This window comes from Rhinoraja longicauda, chromosome 40 (genome assembly GCF_053455715.1).
Source record: "Rhinoraja longicauda isolate Sanriku21f chromosome 40, sRhiLon1.1, whole genome shotgun sequence".
In the NCBI taxonomy this organism is placed as follows: Eukaryota; Metazoa; Chordata; class Chondrichthyes; order Rajiformes; family Arhynchobatidae; genus Rhinoraja; species Rhinoraja longicauda.
In genome coordinates, this window is record NC_135992.1 from 1,672,654 (window position 1) to 1,688,272 (window position 15,619).

The 15,619-nt window shown below is 49.3% G+C and overlaps 1 protein-coding gene across 2 annotated transcripts; it reads right to left on the reverse strand.

Annotated features, from left to right (window-relative positions):
* Positions 1–6,454: 6,454 nt before the first annotated feature.
* Positions 6,455–14,917, reverse strand: smim45 (small integral membrane protein 45). 2 transcript variants are annotated; one of them, XM_078430639.1, is made up of 2 exons: positions 14,642–14,917; positions 6,455–10,352 (listed from the first exon to the last, which is right to left on the reverse strand). In XM_078430639.1, the coding sequence occupies exon 1, from the start codon at positions 14,915–14,917 to the stop codon at positions 14,711–14,713; it is 207 nt and encodes a 68-aa protein (XP_078286765.1). In that variant the 3' UTR covers positions 6,455–10,352; positions 14,642–14,710. The 2 variants fall into 2 exon arrangements, with proteins under 2 accessions (XP_078286765.1, XP_078286766.1); XM_078430640.1 differs by having other exon boundaries at positions 14,606–14,917.
* Between the last annotated feature and the right edge of the window lie 702 nt (positions 14,918–15,619).

A 15,619-nucleotide genomic window follows, 5' to 3' on the forward strand; every position in this document is an offset into this window, starting at 1 on the left:
AGCTGACCGGAGCTGACCGGAGCTGACCGGAGCTCACCGGAGCTGACCGGAGCTGACCGGAGCTCACTGGAGCTGACTGGAGCTGACCGGAACTCACCCGGAGCACCGCTCCGACACCTCTGTGAAAGAAAGGCAAAACAAACAGCGGGGAGTTTTAACCAGCGGGGTATTTAACAGCGGCCGCTCTGGCACCAGTGACAGCTCTGGCACCTAAACAATGACCACTGCAACACTGGAACCCGGGTCTCTGGCGCAGTGGGGCAGCAACTCTGCCACTGCACCACCGTGCCGCATTGTACGTACTACACTAACGGGGGTTTACGTACGGGGATAGTCTTGCCGATCTGTATGCAAAACAAAAAGGTGTTTCAAGGTAACTGCTGCACGTGACGTTAAAGAAACCATTGACCGCTGAATAAAAACATGCCGTAAAATGACCTACCTATTGTCCAATACGGTGTGGCAGGAAGGAACTGCAGATGCTGGTTGAAGAAGGGTCTCGACCCGAAACGTCACCTCTTCCTTCTCTCCAGAGATGCTGCCTGCCCCGCTGAGTTACTCCAGCTTTTTGTGTCTATCTTCAGAGTGGTGGGAGTCAGACAATTCCCCCCACTGTTGTGACACCGAGAGCCCGCTGTTGCCCTGATGTACCCGGGGTGCAAACACTGCCTGGGGCAGCTGCCCGCCCCTCAGGTCCCCTCGTGGGGGGGGAGGGCAGGTTGTGTGGGGTGCCTCTCTACCCCGGTTCCTCAGCGGTTGGCACAGCAGGGCGCTGGCCTGCACTGACGGGTCCACCCACAGCCTGCCAGCCTTGCACTTAACCACAGGCTCGCACACAATGCCAGCTCTTCATCAACCGGGCATTCACTGCATTCCGACTGTTCTCCACCCCCCCCCCCCCCCCCCCCCCCCCCCGCGCTCAGAGACTTGACCTGTTGCAAATCTCTGCTATACTGTGTTAGGTTGGGGTGGGTTAGGTTGGGGTGGGTTAGGTTGGGTGGGGTGGGGTGGAGTGGGTTAGGTCGGGGTGGGTTAGGTTGGGGTGGGGTGGGGTGGAGTGGGTTAGGTTGGGGTGAGTTAGGTTGGGGTGGGTTAGGTTGGGGTGGGTTAGGTTGGGGTGGGTTAAGTTGGGATGGGGTGGGGTGGGGTGGGTTAGGTTGGGGTGGGTTAAGTTGGGGTGGGTTAGGTTGGGGTGGGTTAGGTTGGGGTGGGTTAAGTTGGGATGGGGTGGGGTGGGGTGGGTTAGGTTGGGGTGGGGTTGGGGTGGGTTAGGTTGGGGTGGGGTTGGGGTGGGTTAGGTTGGGGTGGGTTAGGTTGGGGTGGGTTAAGTTGGGGTGGGTTAGGTTGGGGTGGGTTAGGTTGGGGTGGGTTAGGTTGGGGTGGGGTGGGGTGGGTTAGGTTGGGGTGGGTTAAGTTGGGGTGGGTTAAGTTGGGGTGGGGTGGGGTGGGGTGGGGTGGGGTGGGGTGGGTTAAGTTGGGGTGTGGTGGGGTGGGGTGGAGTGGAGGGAGTGATGGACGTCATCTCCACCTCCCTTCCTCACTGCACGATGACTCCAGCGTGGGCTGATGGCAGAAGTGGGGCGAGTGTTTGGGGAATGACATTACAACCATTCCAAAGGCCAGGCGTCAGCAGAGTCGATGAATGAGGCGTTGTGTTTCCCTCACGTGCCATTGCTGAGTGGGCCCTTTGTTTCGCTGCCTGAGACTTTGTGTGGAGGAAGTCAACATGTGGACGTTTCCTTCTACTGTTTGTGTAGGAAGGAACTGCAGGTGCTGGTTTAAGCTGAAGATAGATACCAAAAGCTGGAGTAACTCAGCGGGACAGGCAGCATCTCTGGAGAGAAGGAACAGGTGACGTTTCGGGTTGAGACCCTTCTTCAGTTGGGTCTGGACCTCAAGAAAGTTTCAAAGAGGTCCCCCCTCATCCTTCTAAACTCCAGACCCAGTGCCAGACACGCTCCTCGTATGTTAACTCAATCACTCCAGGATCATTCTCGTGAACCTCCTCGAGATCCTCTCCAACACCAGCACATCCTTCCTCAGGTATGGAGCCCGTCAACCACAACCACAATCACTATCAGACGTTATAAGCCAAGTGTGTTTTGCACCATACGAGGGACTTCATTTGCCGTACATTCGTAACAATAAAAAGCAACAGGACACACAAAATACATTTTACCATGAACATCCACCACAGTGACTCCCCCACATTCCTCACTGTGATGGAAGGCGAAAAAAAGTTCAATCTCTCGCTTCTTTGTTCTCCAGCGGTTGGGGGCCTCGAGCCCCCCGTTGTCGGGACGATCTTGGCCTCCCGTAGCCGGCGGTGGGCCTTCCTCGTCGGGGCGATCAAGCTCCTGCATCTGGGGGGGAGGGGGGATCTCAGCTCCCCCGTGCCGGGCGATCTGACCCAGGTCGGGGCTGGTCGAACGTCATGCAGCTTGGAGCTTCCCGACATCGGTCTCTACCCGAGACTGCGAGCTCCTTGATGTTAAAGTCCGCACGCAAGATCCCAGGCAAGGGATCGCAGGCTCCGATGGGAAGTCCATGCCCCGCGGGGGCTCAAAGTCAGTCCCGGGCAAGGCCTCAGGCTCCGTGACGTTAGGCCGCAGAGCGACCAGAGATACTATCCGGAAAACAATCGCATCTCCGGCAAGGTAAGAAATTGAAAAAAAGTTTCCCCCTCCCCCACCCCCACCCCCCACATGAAACAAACCAGAGAACATTAACACAGACTTTTAAAACTCACCAAAAATAACAAAAAAAGGATAAAAAGGACAGACAGATTGTAGGCGAGGCTGCCATCATGGCGCCACCCGGTGGACAAGCACCCATTTACACTTGTAATGGCAACTTCCCGACTTTTCCAGTGACTTCTTTTCCACTTGCCATTACTACACAGGAAGTAGGAGTGATCTTATGCAGACCCAATAGAACAGAACTTCCAGTCGTTATTTCCAGTTTAATTGGTTGTTTATTGAAGTAGATGTACAAACAAGGAGATGAACATACCAGGCTTTACTTATTCCGCATGCCAGTTGCAGTTGGCTGCTCTGTTCCTGGTCTGTTCCCAGGTCTCATGTCTGGTGAGAACTTTATGCTCTCCCTCCCTGTGCTTGCCACTCCCTGTCCCTTATGCCCATATATATACACCACCCTGTGCATCTAATGGCCGCCCCAATTGTCCAAAATAACGCGGCAGGATATATCTAGACAAAATAATATAAAATGCCAACAGTAGCTAGCCTAAACATAAATGGCTCCCACAACACTGATCCCATTTTATTCACCCCACATTCCCCAGAGTAAACTTGATGGGCTGAATGGCCTAGGTCTGCTCCTACGACTTATGAAGTTATGAACTTATTCCTTACAACTCCCTCCATGCTGGGGGTGATTTACAGCGGCCAATTAACCTTCCAACCCACACCTCTTTGGGGTGTTTATGGAAACTGGAGTATCCGGACGAAACGAGCCCAACTCATACATGCCGACCAAGGTGTCTATCCAAGCTGCCTTACAGTGCTAGAACGTCGGCTTCAATCCTGACTGCGGGTGCTGTTTGTACGGAGTTTGCACTTCCGTGACCGCGTGGGTTTTCTCCGGGTGCTTCGGTTTCCTCCCACACTCCAAAGACGTGCAAATTTGCGGGTTAACTGGCTTTGGTAAATAGCCCCTAGTGTGTAGGATAGTGCCAGTGCACAGGGATCGCTGGTCGGTGCGGACAGGCTGGGCTGAAGGGCCTGTTTTGGTGCTGTATCTCTATCTGTATCTGCAGTGTCGTTTGCTGAGTTGGGCTCATGTTCCACATCTACCATTTCCTCTGGCCACTCGTTCCACACACCTACCACCTTCTATATGAAAACGTTGCTCCTTAGTTCACTTCTAATTCATTCCTCTCTCACCTTAAACCTAGTTTTGGAGTTCCCCCACCCTATGGAAAAGACTTCACCCATCCACGCACCTCTTTCCCTCATGATTTAATGCAGATTCACAAGGTCACCCCTCGGCCTCCTACACTCCAGGGAAAAAAAGTCCCAGCCCGTCTGAAGTGTCCGATAAACCACCGTGTTCAGACAACAGAGATTGATTCACTCAGTAATTTATTACACCACCAAATAAGGCCACACACACTCACATATCCCCGAATATCCCGAATACACAGCCGTTCCCGATCGCCCGGCACTGTTCACGACACGGTCCGTGGCTGGGGCTCTCTCCTCTGCAAGGGCGCCCGACACCATCCTTTGTGGCATCTCTTACCAGAGCAGACTGTGCCATTGCCCCCACCCAGAGCCAATCATACCCCCCTCCCCTGTAACATTTCTGCGCTACCAGCAGCAGTGGCCTGGGTGGCCCACCCAACTATTGCTGTTGTGTTGTGTTCACCAACGCTACACGTCCCCATAGAATGGCCTGATAAAGGCCATGTTCCCAGGCAATGTGAGTCCCTGCGCATGGTGCAGGAAATATCTCCCACGTGTCTGTGAAACAGTGTGTTGGAAACTTGTTGTCGAGGGGCTGTGGGATGCATGGCTGCTAATTTAGCTGATAACTCCATTTCACATTTTAGCTGAAATTGTCTGCTTAACCCTCACACTGCAATGTCCAGCCCCTCCCTGTAACTCAAGCTATCCAGACTCGGCCACATCCTGCGGAATCGTGCCTGCCCCCGCTCCAGATTAACGACATCCTTCCTGTCGTACTCCAAATGTGACCGTACTCAAGCCTTGTACAACTGCAATATGACCTCCCAACTCCTGCACTCATTGCCTTGGCTACCGAAGGCAAGCTTGCAAGTACCATTTCCACCAAGTCAAGTCAAGTCAAGTCAAGTCAAATTTATTTGTCACATACACATACACGATGTGCAGTGAAATGAAAGTTGCAATTCCTGCGGATTGTGCACAAAAAAGAATTACAATTACAGCATATAAATAAAGTTAATAAGTTACTATAGTGTAGACAACAATTTAGTCTCTGGAGTTATAAAAGTTGACAGTCCTGATGGCCTGTGGGAAGAAACTCCGTCTCATCCTCTCTGTTTTTACCACCCTTCACACCTGTGTTACCACTTGCAGGGAACGATGTACTTGTACCCCTGGATCTCTCTGTTCCACGATATTGACAGGACCCTGCCATTTACTCGCTACATCCTGACCTGGTTTATCAAACTAAACCACAACAACTCGCACTTGTCCAAGTTATTACATCTTAATTGTTATTACATTTATTATTATCATCTATCTATCTATCTATCTATCTATCTATCTATCTATCTATCTATCTATCTGTCTGTCTGTCTGTCTATCTATCTATCTATCTATCTATCTATCTATCTATCTATCTATCTATCTATCTATCTATCTATCTATCTATCTATCTGTCTGTCTGTCTGTCTATCTGTCTGTCTGTCTGTCTGTCTGTCTGTCTGTCTGTCTGTCTGTCTGTCTGTCTGTCTGTCTGTCTGTCTGTCTGTCTATCTATGTCTGTCTGTCCATCTCTATCTATCTATCTATCTATCTATCTATCTATCTATCTATCTATCTATCTATCTATCTATCTATCTATCTATCTATCTATCTATCTATCTATCTATCTATCTATCTATCTATCTATCTATCTATCTATCTGTCTGTCTGTCTGTCTGTCTGTCTGTCTGTCTATCTATCTGTCTGTCTGTCTATCTGTCTGTCTGTCTGTCTGTCTGTCTGTCTGTCTGTCTGTCTGTCTGTCTGTCTGTCTGTCTGTCCGTCCGTCCGCCCGTCCGTCTGTCTGTCTATCTATCTATCATGCTATATATCTGTATTAATTTATTGATATTATTTATTAGAGTTATTACATCTGCCATGACATGACCCACATCCCCAGTTTATCTAGATCCTGTTGTTTAATTAGATGACCTTCTTCATTGTACACTACAGCACTGATTCTGGTCCATCTGCAAACTTACTAACCATGTGAACGTCCATGTATATGGACAAGATTCATTGCCAGCTGAGGTGAAGCTGTCCAACGAGGCATACAAACAGTGAAACAGTAAAACTAATTCAGTCTGAAGAAGGGTCTCGACCTGAAACGTCACCCATTCCTTCTCTGCAGAGATGCTGCCTGACCCGCTGAGTTACTCCAGCATTTTGTGCCTGTCTTTGGTGTAACTCGCTGGAACTTAGAAGATTGAGGAGGGATCTTATAGAAACTTACAAAATTCTTAAGGGGTTGGACAGGCTAGATGCAGGAAGATTGTTCCCGTTATTGGGGAAGTCCAGAACAAGGGGTCACAGTTTAAGGATAAGGGGGATTTCTTTTAGGACCGAGATGAGAACTTTTTTTTTCACACAGAGTGGTGAATCTGTGGAATTCTCTGCCACAGATGGTAGTTGAGGCCAGTTCATTGGCTATATTTAAGAGGGAGTTAGATGTGGCCCTTGTGGCTAAAGGGATCAGGGGGTATGGAGAGAAGGCAGGTACGGGATACTTAGTTGGATGATCAGCCATGATCATATTGAATGGCGGTGCAGGCTCGAAGGGCCGAATGGCCTACTCCTGCACCTATTTTCTATGTTTCTATGTTTCTAAACCAGCATCTGCAGTTACAACCCAGCAGAATGAACATTGATTTCTCTAACTTCAAGTAACCCTTGCATCCCCTCGCCCAAGTCGTAGTACTAGTCTCTGCGGTTGTATTGTTGGGTCTCATTGTTTGCTTGGTTTTCACCGAGTCCACAGGTAACAAATGTTTCCTTTATCATCGTTACTTTTTTACATATCTTTCATTCATCTAATTTAGTTTAGTTTAGGTTGGAGATACAGCGCGGAAACAGGCCCTTTGGCCCACCGAGTCCATGCCGACCAGCGATCCCCGCACACTAACACTATCCCACAAACACTAGGGGCAATTTTCACATTTATATCAAGCCAATTAATCTACAAACCTGCACGTCTTTGGAGTGTGGGAGGAAACCGAAGTTCTCGGAGAAAACCCACGCAGGTCATGAGTAGAACGTACAAACTCCGCACAGACAGCACCCGTAGCCAGGATGGAACCCGGATCTCTGGCACTGTAAGCGCCGTAAGGCAGCAACTCTACTGCTGCGCCACCGTGCCACCCAATATCTCTCTATATCTCTCCATATCACCGTCTATATCTCTTGTTTTCTCTCTGGAAACATAGAAATATAGAAAATAGGTGCAGGAGGAGACCATTAGGCCCTTCGAGCCAGCACCGCCATTCATTGTGATCATGGCTGATCAAATTCATCCAGTGATTTGGCCTCCACTGCCCTCTGTGGCAGAGAATTCCACAAATTCACAACTCTCTGGGTGAAAAAGTTCCTTCTCACCTCAGAAGGTGAGGTGAATGGCCTCCCCTTTATTCTAAGACGGTGGCCCCTGGTTCTGGACTCCCCCAACACTGGGAACATTTTTACTGCTTCTTGCTTTCTTTGCAATAAAAAAAATAGGCCTTTAAGAACCATTCATCAGATGGGATAAGCGGCACTGCCAGGGTGTAGGAACGTCTTTCCATCCACAAGAAACTAAATGCTCAAAGCCTGACCATGTTGAACTACAATCTACCTCTTTGATGTCCCTCGTATTATTGTTGATCGGACTTTGCTGGCTTTACCTTGTACTAAACATTGTTCCCTTATCATGTATCTATGCACTGTAAATGGATCGATTGTAATCATGTATTGTCTTTCTGCTGACTAGTTAGCACGTAACAAAAAGCTTTTCACTAAACACGTGGCAATAAATTAAACTGAACTCAATCTAGCATCTGGATATGGACGGTCTCAATGACACATACATTATAGGACAACTGTACAGTTCGCGGAGAGATTTCTTTGGACAAGGGTAAGGTTGCAAATCTTATTGTTCTGCTTCGTCAGCGCACTTTATTGAGACAACTCACAAAATTTATGTTCCTCTGCACCTAATGGACTCTGCAGGTGTCTGCACCTTCCTGTTATTTTCTCTATGAATTGTCCAGAGGTCAATTAATTAAGCTACTCATTGCAATCAATGGTTCATACTCTTAATAAAGGGATTGCACTAAGTGCCTGATCCTTCTTCAGTTTAACTGTATTTCCATTCTCTTATTTTGTGTGGGGTCTTACGAAGAATATGTTTTAGTTTTTTTCGTTTTTAGTTTTAGAGGCACAGCGCGGAAACAGGCCCATCGAGTCCGTGCCAACCAGCGATCCCCGCACACTAGCACTATCCTACACACACGAGGGACAATTTACAATTTTTACCGAAGCCAATTAACCTACAAACCTGTACATTTTTTAAGTGGTCGGCGTGGACTGGTAGGGCCGAACGGGCCTGTTTCCGTGCTGTAATTGTTATATGGTTATATGGTTATAAGTGTGGAAGGAAACTAGAGAACCCAGAGAAAACCCGCGCAGGTCACAGGAAGAACGTACAAACTCATTACAGACAGCACCCGTATTTGGGATCGCACCTGGGTCTCTGGCACTGTAAGGCAGCAGCTCTACTGCTGCACCACCGTGATACCCCTTTGTGTATCTGTAGGTTTTTACAGAATGAGAATGAAAGGCAAAAGAGCCAGAAATTACAACTGTTTTATTTTTAAGACTTTTGCTTAAATGTTGTCTCCTGATTATCTTTCACAAACAGGAAGATATATTCTTACAGATTATGAATAAATGCAGATTAAGTAAATGTTCTTCACAGTTATGTATTCACTGCTGCCTGATGCATCGAACAAACTATAGGTTTCAATATTGCACTTGGCAAAGTCTTAAAGCACGAAGCCATAACATATGTTAGAAGGAACCGCAGATGCCGGTTTAAACCGAAGATAGACACAAAAAGTTGGAGTAACTCAGCGGGTCAGGCAACATCTCTGGAGAGAAGGAATGGGTGACGTTTCGGGTCGAGAAGGGTCTCAACCCGAAACGTCACCTATTCCGTCTCTCCAGAGATGCTGCCTGACCCGCTGAGTTACTCCAACTTTTTGTGTCTATGAGAGATAACATGCAATGTACCAGTGGGGTTACGTAGTGGATGGAAGGGCATCTAGCGGCTTGGTTGGGTGGGCAGTCAACGAATGATGTATCAAGGAGCAGAATCTGTTAAACATTGTTCTCTTTTGATCTTGCAGCATACGAAGACTTGTGCTAAATTATTCACCGTCACCCCAGAGGTGGATTTCCATTGCAATCTTTCACGGAATGAAAGGATTGGAGTTTGCCGGGATAGTGTTGAGTGTCTTGATTAAGATTGGGATTAAGTATAGGGAAGATGTAGGAAGGAACTGCAGATGCTGGTCTATACCGAAGATGGCCACAAAATGCTGCCGTAACTCAGCGGGTCAGGCAGCATCTCTGGAGAGAAGGGATGGGTGACGTTTCACGTCGAGACCCTTCTTCAGACGGGGGAATGATGCATAACTGAGATTATGAGAATAGATGAGTTTATTGCAGAATCTGTGGGAAGGAACTGCAGAATCTGGTTTGCACCAACGATGGCCACAAAATGCTGGAGTAACTCAGCAGGTCAGCCAGCATCTCTGGAGATAAGGAATGGGTGACGTTTCAGGTCGAGATCCTTCATCAGACTGCTTATACCGAAGTATGAAGAAGGGTCTCAACCCGAAACGTCACCCATTCCTTTAACTGAGTCACTCCAGCATTTTGGGTCTAACATGAGTTTATTTTGGGTACATCACGAGAGGCATCTTTGATTTGTCTTTGTGTGAATAGCTTGGGGTAATGTGTAGGAAAATAACTGCAGATGCTGGATTAAATCGAAGGTCGACACAAAATGCTGGAACAACTCAGCGGGCCAGGCAGCATCTCTGGAGAGAAGGAATGGGTGACGTTTCGGGTCGAGACCCTTCTTCAGACTGATGTCAGGAGAGTGGGCGGGGCTTGAGTGGGCGGGGCGTGAGTGGGCGGGACTTGAGTGGGCGGGACTTGAGTGGGCGGGGATTGTGTGTTGAGTGGGCCGGGCTTGAGCGGACGTGGCTTGAGTGGGCGGGGCTTGAGCGGGCCTGGCTTGAATGGGGGGGCTTGAGCGGGTGTGGCGTGAGCAGGCGGGGCTTGAGTGGGCGGGGCTTGAATGGGCGTGACTTGAGCGGGTGTGGTTTGAGTGGGCGGGACTTGAGCGGGAGGGGCTGCGCGGCCGGGGCCCGAGTGGGCGGGGCCCCATCCCCTCCCCTGACATCAGTCTGAAGAAGGGTCTCGACCTGAAACGTCGCCCATCCCTTCTCTCCACAGATGCTGCCTGACCCGCTGAGTAACTCCAGCCAGAGGTCACAGTCAGTCCAGGATAGTTTGTGAACCAAGGTAAATCCACACCAGGTCCTGGACTCTCGCTCAGACCTGCAAAAAAGATCATAAGTTCATAGGTTACAGGAGCAGAATGAGGCCATTCGATCCATCAAGTCTTCATTCAATTGTGGCTGATCTATCTCAGGGAGTTCTAGGGTGAGGGGGTGTGGGAGAGGAGGGAGTCACAGAGTCACGGAGCTACACAGCACGACAGCAGGCCCTTCAGCCCAACTTGTCCATGCTGACCAATGTGCCTCGCTGAGCTACTCCCACTTCATGAGTTCATAGGTTCCAAGGTGATAGGAACAGAATTAGGCCATTCGGCCCATCAACTCTACTCCGCCATTCAATCATGGCTGATCTATCTTTCCCTTTCAACCCCATTCTCCTGCCTTCACCCCATAACCTCTGACACTCGTACTAATGAAGAATCTGTCAATCCACTGACTTGGCCTCCACAGCCGTCTGTGGCAATGAGTTCCACAGATTCACCACCCTCTGGTTAAAGTGGTCCTCCTCATCTCATTTCTAAAGGCACGTCCTTTTATTCTGAGGCTGTGGCCTCTCATTGGTGGAAACATCCTCTCCACATCCACTCTATCCAGGCCTTTCACTACTCTGTACGCTTCAATGAGGTCCCCCCTCATCCTTCTAAACTCCAGCGAGTACAGGCCCAGTGCCAACAAACGCTCATCACGTGTTAACCCACTCATTCCTGGGATCGTTCTTGTAAACCTCCTCTGGACCCTCTCCAGAGCCAGCACATCCTTCCTCAGACGTGGTGCCCAGCATTGCTCACAATGCTCCAAATGAGGTCTGACCAGGGCCTCATTTATCCCACAATGATCCTCCAACATCTTTGGTTAGTTGGATTAGCATCAAGTAAATCTCAATTCGGTTTATTATTGTCACATGTACCGAGGTACAGAGAAAAGCTTTATTTTTGTGTGCTTTTGCGTTAACGAAAAGACTATACATGATTACAATCAAGCCATCCACAGTATGCAGAAACATGATAAAGGGAATAATGTTTAGGACAAGATAAAGTCCGATTAAAGATTGTCCAAGGGTCTCAGAGATAGAAGGGAGGTCAGGACCACTCTCCAGCTGCTGGTAGGATGGTTCAGTTGCCCGTTAAAACAGCTGGGAAGCAATTGTGAAGGTAGACACAAAATACTGGAGTAACTCAGCGGGTCAGGCAGCATCTCTGGGGAGAAGGAATGGGCGACGCTTCGGGTCGAGACCCTTCTTCAGACTGAGAGTCAGGGGAGAGGGAGTCTAGAGATATGGAAGGGGAAGGTGTGAAAAGGACAGATCAAGGCAGACAATGGTAAGGAAATGCCGAATGGTTCATTGTTAGCTGAGGGGAAGGTGACAATGCCCCTGAATTTGGAGGTGTGCGACGTCACACTTCTGTTCCTCTTGCCTGATGGGAGAGAGGAGAAGATTTCCCCAGTGAATGGCAGCTTCTGGAGCAGGGTGACAGATTGGTGCAGGAAGGCTGGGCTACAAGGGGTATGAATCAGCATGAGGTATAAACAACTCCAGTTATACCTCACGCTGCATCGGCAAGGCCAGCAGCATAATCAAGGACCAGTCTCACCCCGGCCACTCCCTCTTCCCTCTCCCTTCGGGCAAAAGGTACAGAAGTGTGGAAACGCACACCTCCAGATTCAGGGACAGCTTCTTCCCAGCTGGTACCAGGCAACTGAACCATCCAACCACAACCAGAGAGCAGTGCTGAACTACTATCTATCTCACTGACAACCCTCGGGCTATCTTTGATAGGACTTTACTGGCTTTACCTCGCACTGAACGTTACTCACTTATCATCTCCCTTACCCTTGGAGGGGAGGATGCTCCTCAAACTGTGGGGCATCCTGGACACTACACCTCCCCCCTCCATGACCCACTGGCCAACCTGAGGAGCACCTTCAGCAACAGACTGGTCCCAGCAAGATGCAGCACAGAACGCCACAGGAGATCCTTCTTCCCTGTGGCTATCAAACTGTACAACTCCTCCCCCTTCTGTCATGGGGTAGACTGAGACTGACTCCCCTCACCCCCTCCCCCCCTCCCCCCCCCCCCCAATCGTTTCACATCCCCCAATCCTTTCCACTCATCACTTTAATTTCATGTTTCATGTATTTTGCGTTTACGACTGTTTTATGACCGGTCAATTTCCCTCCTGGGATAAATTTAGTTTAGAGACACAGCGCAGAAACAGGCCCTTCGGCCCACCGAGTCCGCACCGACCTACGATCCCCGCACACTGACACTATCCCATACACACTAGGGACAATTTGCATTTATACCAAGCCAATTAGCCCACGAACCTGTACATCTTTGGAGTGTGGGAGGAAACCGGAGCACCCGGAGAAAACCCACGCAGATCTCAGGGAGAACGTACAAATTCCGTAGAGACGGCAACCGTAGTCAGGATCAAACCCGGGTCACTAGCGCTGTAAGGCAGCAACTCTACCGCTGCGCCACCGTGCCACTTTTACTTTTTAGTTCTAAATAGACCAAGTGGACCCGTTGGGCCCAAACCTCTCCTGCATTGGTGCAGCACCCTCTCCTCCCCCATTCCCCTCTTCCCTCCCCCCTCTCCCCTCCCCCTCCCCTTCCCCTCCTTCCCCCCCTCCCCTCTCCCCTCTCCCCCACTCCCCCCCTTTCTCCCTCCCTCCCTCCTCCCCTCCCCCTCCCCTCCTTTTAAACATAAAAATGTGAATAACTTAAAAAAGATAACACCGATTTCAATAAAACTACTTGCATTATCACTAAAGTGACAACGGTGAGTAAGGTGGGCCTAAAATTGTTGCTCCCCTCCTTCCCCCCCTCCCCTCTCCCCTCTCCCCCACTCCCCCCCTTTCTCCCTCCCTCCCTCCTCCCCTCCCCCTCCCCTCCTTTTAAACATAAAAATGTGAATAACTTAAAAAAGATAACACCGATTTCAATAAAACTACTTGCATTATCACTAAAGTGACAACGGTGAGTAAGGTGGGCCTAAAATTGCCGCGCTATCGTGTACCGTTTTGGCTGAGGTTCAGTCACAAACAAGATAACAAACGAGCGTTTTAGTATATAGATGAAGTTCTATCGTATCGTATGTATCTGTACACTGTGGACGGCTCGATTGTAATCATGTATTGTCTATCTGCTGTCTGAATAGCACGCAACAAAAGCTTTTCACTGTACCTCGGTACATGTGACCATAAACTAAACTGAACTTAACAACTACCCAACAAATCATGTAATGGAGACATTGCGTTATCTTCCCTTCGTTTATCACTTGCACTGAAATCTCCACGGCAGAAGGCATCACGGCAAGGTTTATTGAGCCCAGTCCCCCAGAGTGTGAGGCAGCTTTTACAGCAGCAATCTAAAACAAAATGGGTTTGACCTCGGATGAATTATTTTAATAGATTTCTTTCCGAGGGTGAGTTCTTAAGAGCATTATTTTAATAGGTTTTTTTCTCGGGGTATGTTATTAAAAGCAATGTTCTTTTCTTCCAGCCACTCCACAGATTGATCGCACTGCTTGCAAGAAGGGTGTACAAAGGAGGATGTCACCACGGCCTTGGTCTGTGTGAACCCCAGACTGTGGGCTCACAACAAGGTGCCCCTAAGAGTTGAAGACAGACACTAAAAGCTTGTGTAACTCAGCAGGTCAGACAAGGAACAGGTGACGTTTCGGGTCGAGCCCTTTCTTTCTAAGTTCATTAGTTCACATGTTGTTGGAGCAGAATTATGCCATTCAGCTCACCAAATCTATTCTGCTTAATGAACATCTGCTATTGAATCTATCTTTCCCTCTCAACCCCATTCTCCTGCCTTCTCCCCGTAAACGCCTGACACCCGTACTGATCAAGAATCTGTAAATCTCTGCCTTACAAATATCCACTGACTTGGCCTCCACAAGCCGTCTTTGGCAATGAATTCCACGGTGTGGGCTCGGTGGGCCTGTTTCCACGCTGCATCTCTGAACTAAACTAAACTAAAACAAAACTATCCAAAAGCCTCTCAACTGCCACCGTTGCATCTGCCTTCACCACCCCAGGCATTGCAACTCTGTGTAAAAAGAAAATTGCTCTGTACACCTCCTTTAAACTTTGCCCCTCTCACCTTAGCTTTACCGAATAAAAAGTAAAAGTCTGAAGAAGGGTCTCGACCCGAAACGTCACCCATTCCTTCTTTCCCAAGATGCTGCCTGACCCGCTGAGTTACTCCAGCATTTTGTGTCTATCTTCGATTTAAGCCAGCGCCTGCAGTTCCTTCCTACACAAAAAGTAAACAGTACTGGCCTGTTTAATGGTTGACCAGCCTGAGGATTGCTTTACCGGGGGTGGTGCCTGGTGTTGGGGGCTGGGTGATGATGTCGGTGGAGGGGGGGTCGATCGCTGGGGCCCTCAGACGTCCGGCGGTCGGAAGCCCAGGTTGTCGCGGGTCACGAGGGCCTTGCGGCCCTCCCTGTCGTTGACGGGACGCTGCGATCGCCACTTGTGCGCCTCCTGCAGGCCGGGCTCGAAGTAGTAAATGCAGGCGCCGAAACCGACCAGGATCAGGATGGAGATCATCAGGTAGAGCGGGACGAACCAGTCCAGGAAATGAGACATCCCTGGGGAGAGAAGGCAAACCGCAGCTCAGTGAAGGTGTCAGACATTAGATAGACACAACACACTGGGGAAACTCAGCATCTGGGACAGGCAGCATCTCTGGAGAGAAGGAACGGGCCACAACTGAATCATCTCACCACAACCAGAGAGCAGTGCTGAACTACTATCCGCCTTATTGGTGACCCTCGACTATCCTTGACCGGACTGTGCTGGCTTTACCTTGCACTAAACGTTATTCCCTTAACATGTATCTGTACACTGTAAATGGATCGATTGTAATCATGTATTGTCTTTCTGCTCACTGGATAGCACGCAACAAAAGCTTTTCACTGTACATGTGACAAGAAACTAAACTAAACTAAACTGAACTGAACTCAGATTTTAGAGGTACGGTACGGAAACTGGCCCTTCGGCCCATCGTGTCTGTGCCGATCAGCGGCACTGTGGCGCAGCGGTTTAGTTGCTGCCTCACAGCGCCAGAGACCCGGGTTCAATCCTGACTACGGACTAACTACAGACAAACTGTATGGAGTTTGTACGTTCTCCGCATGGGTTTTCTCTGGGTGCTCCGGTTTCCTCCCACACTCCAAAGACGTACAGGTTTGTAAGTTAATTGGCTTTGGTAAAATTGTAAATTGTTCCTAGTGTGTAGAATCGTGTTAGTGTGCGGGGATCGCTGGTTAGCATGGACCCGGTGGGCCG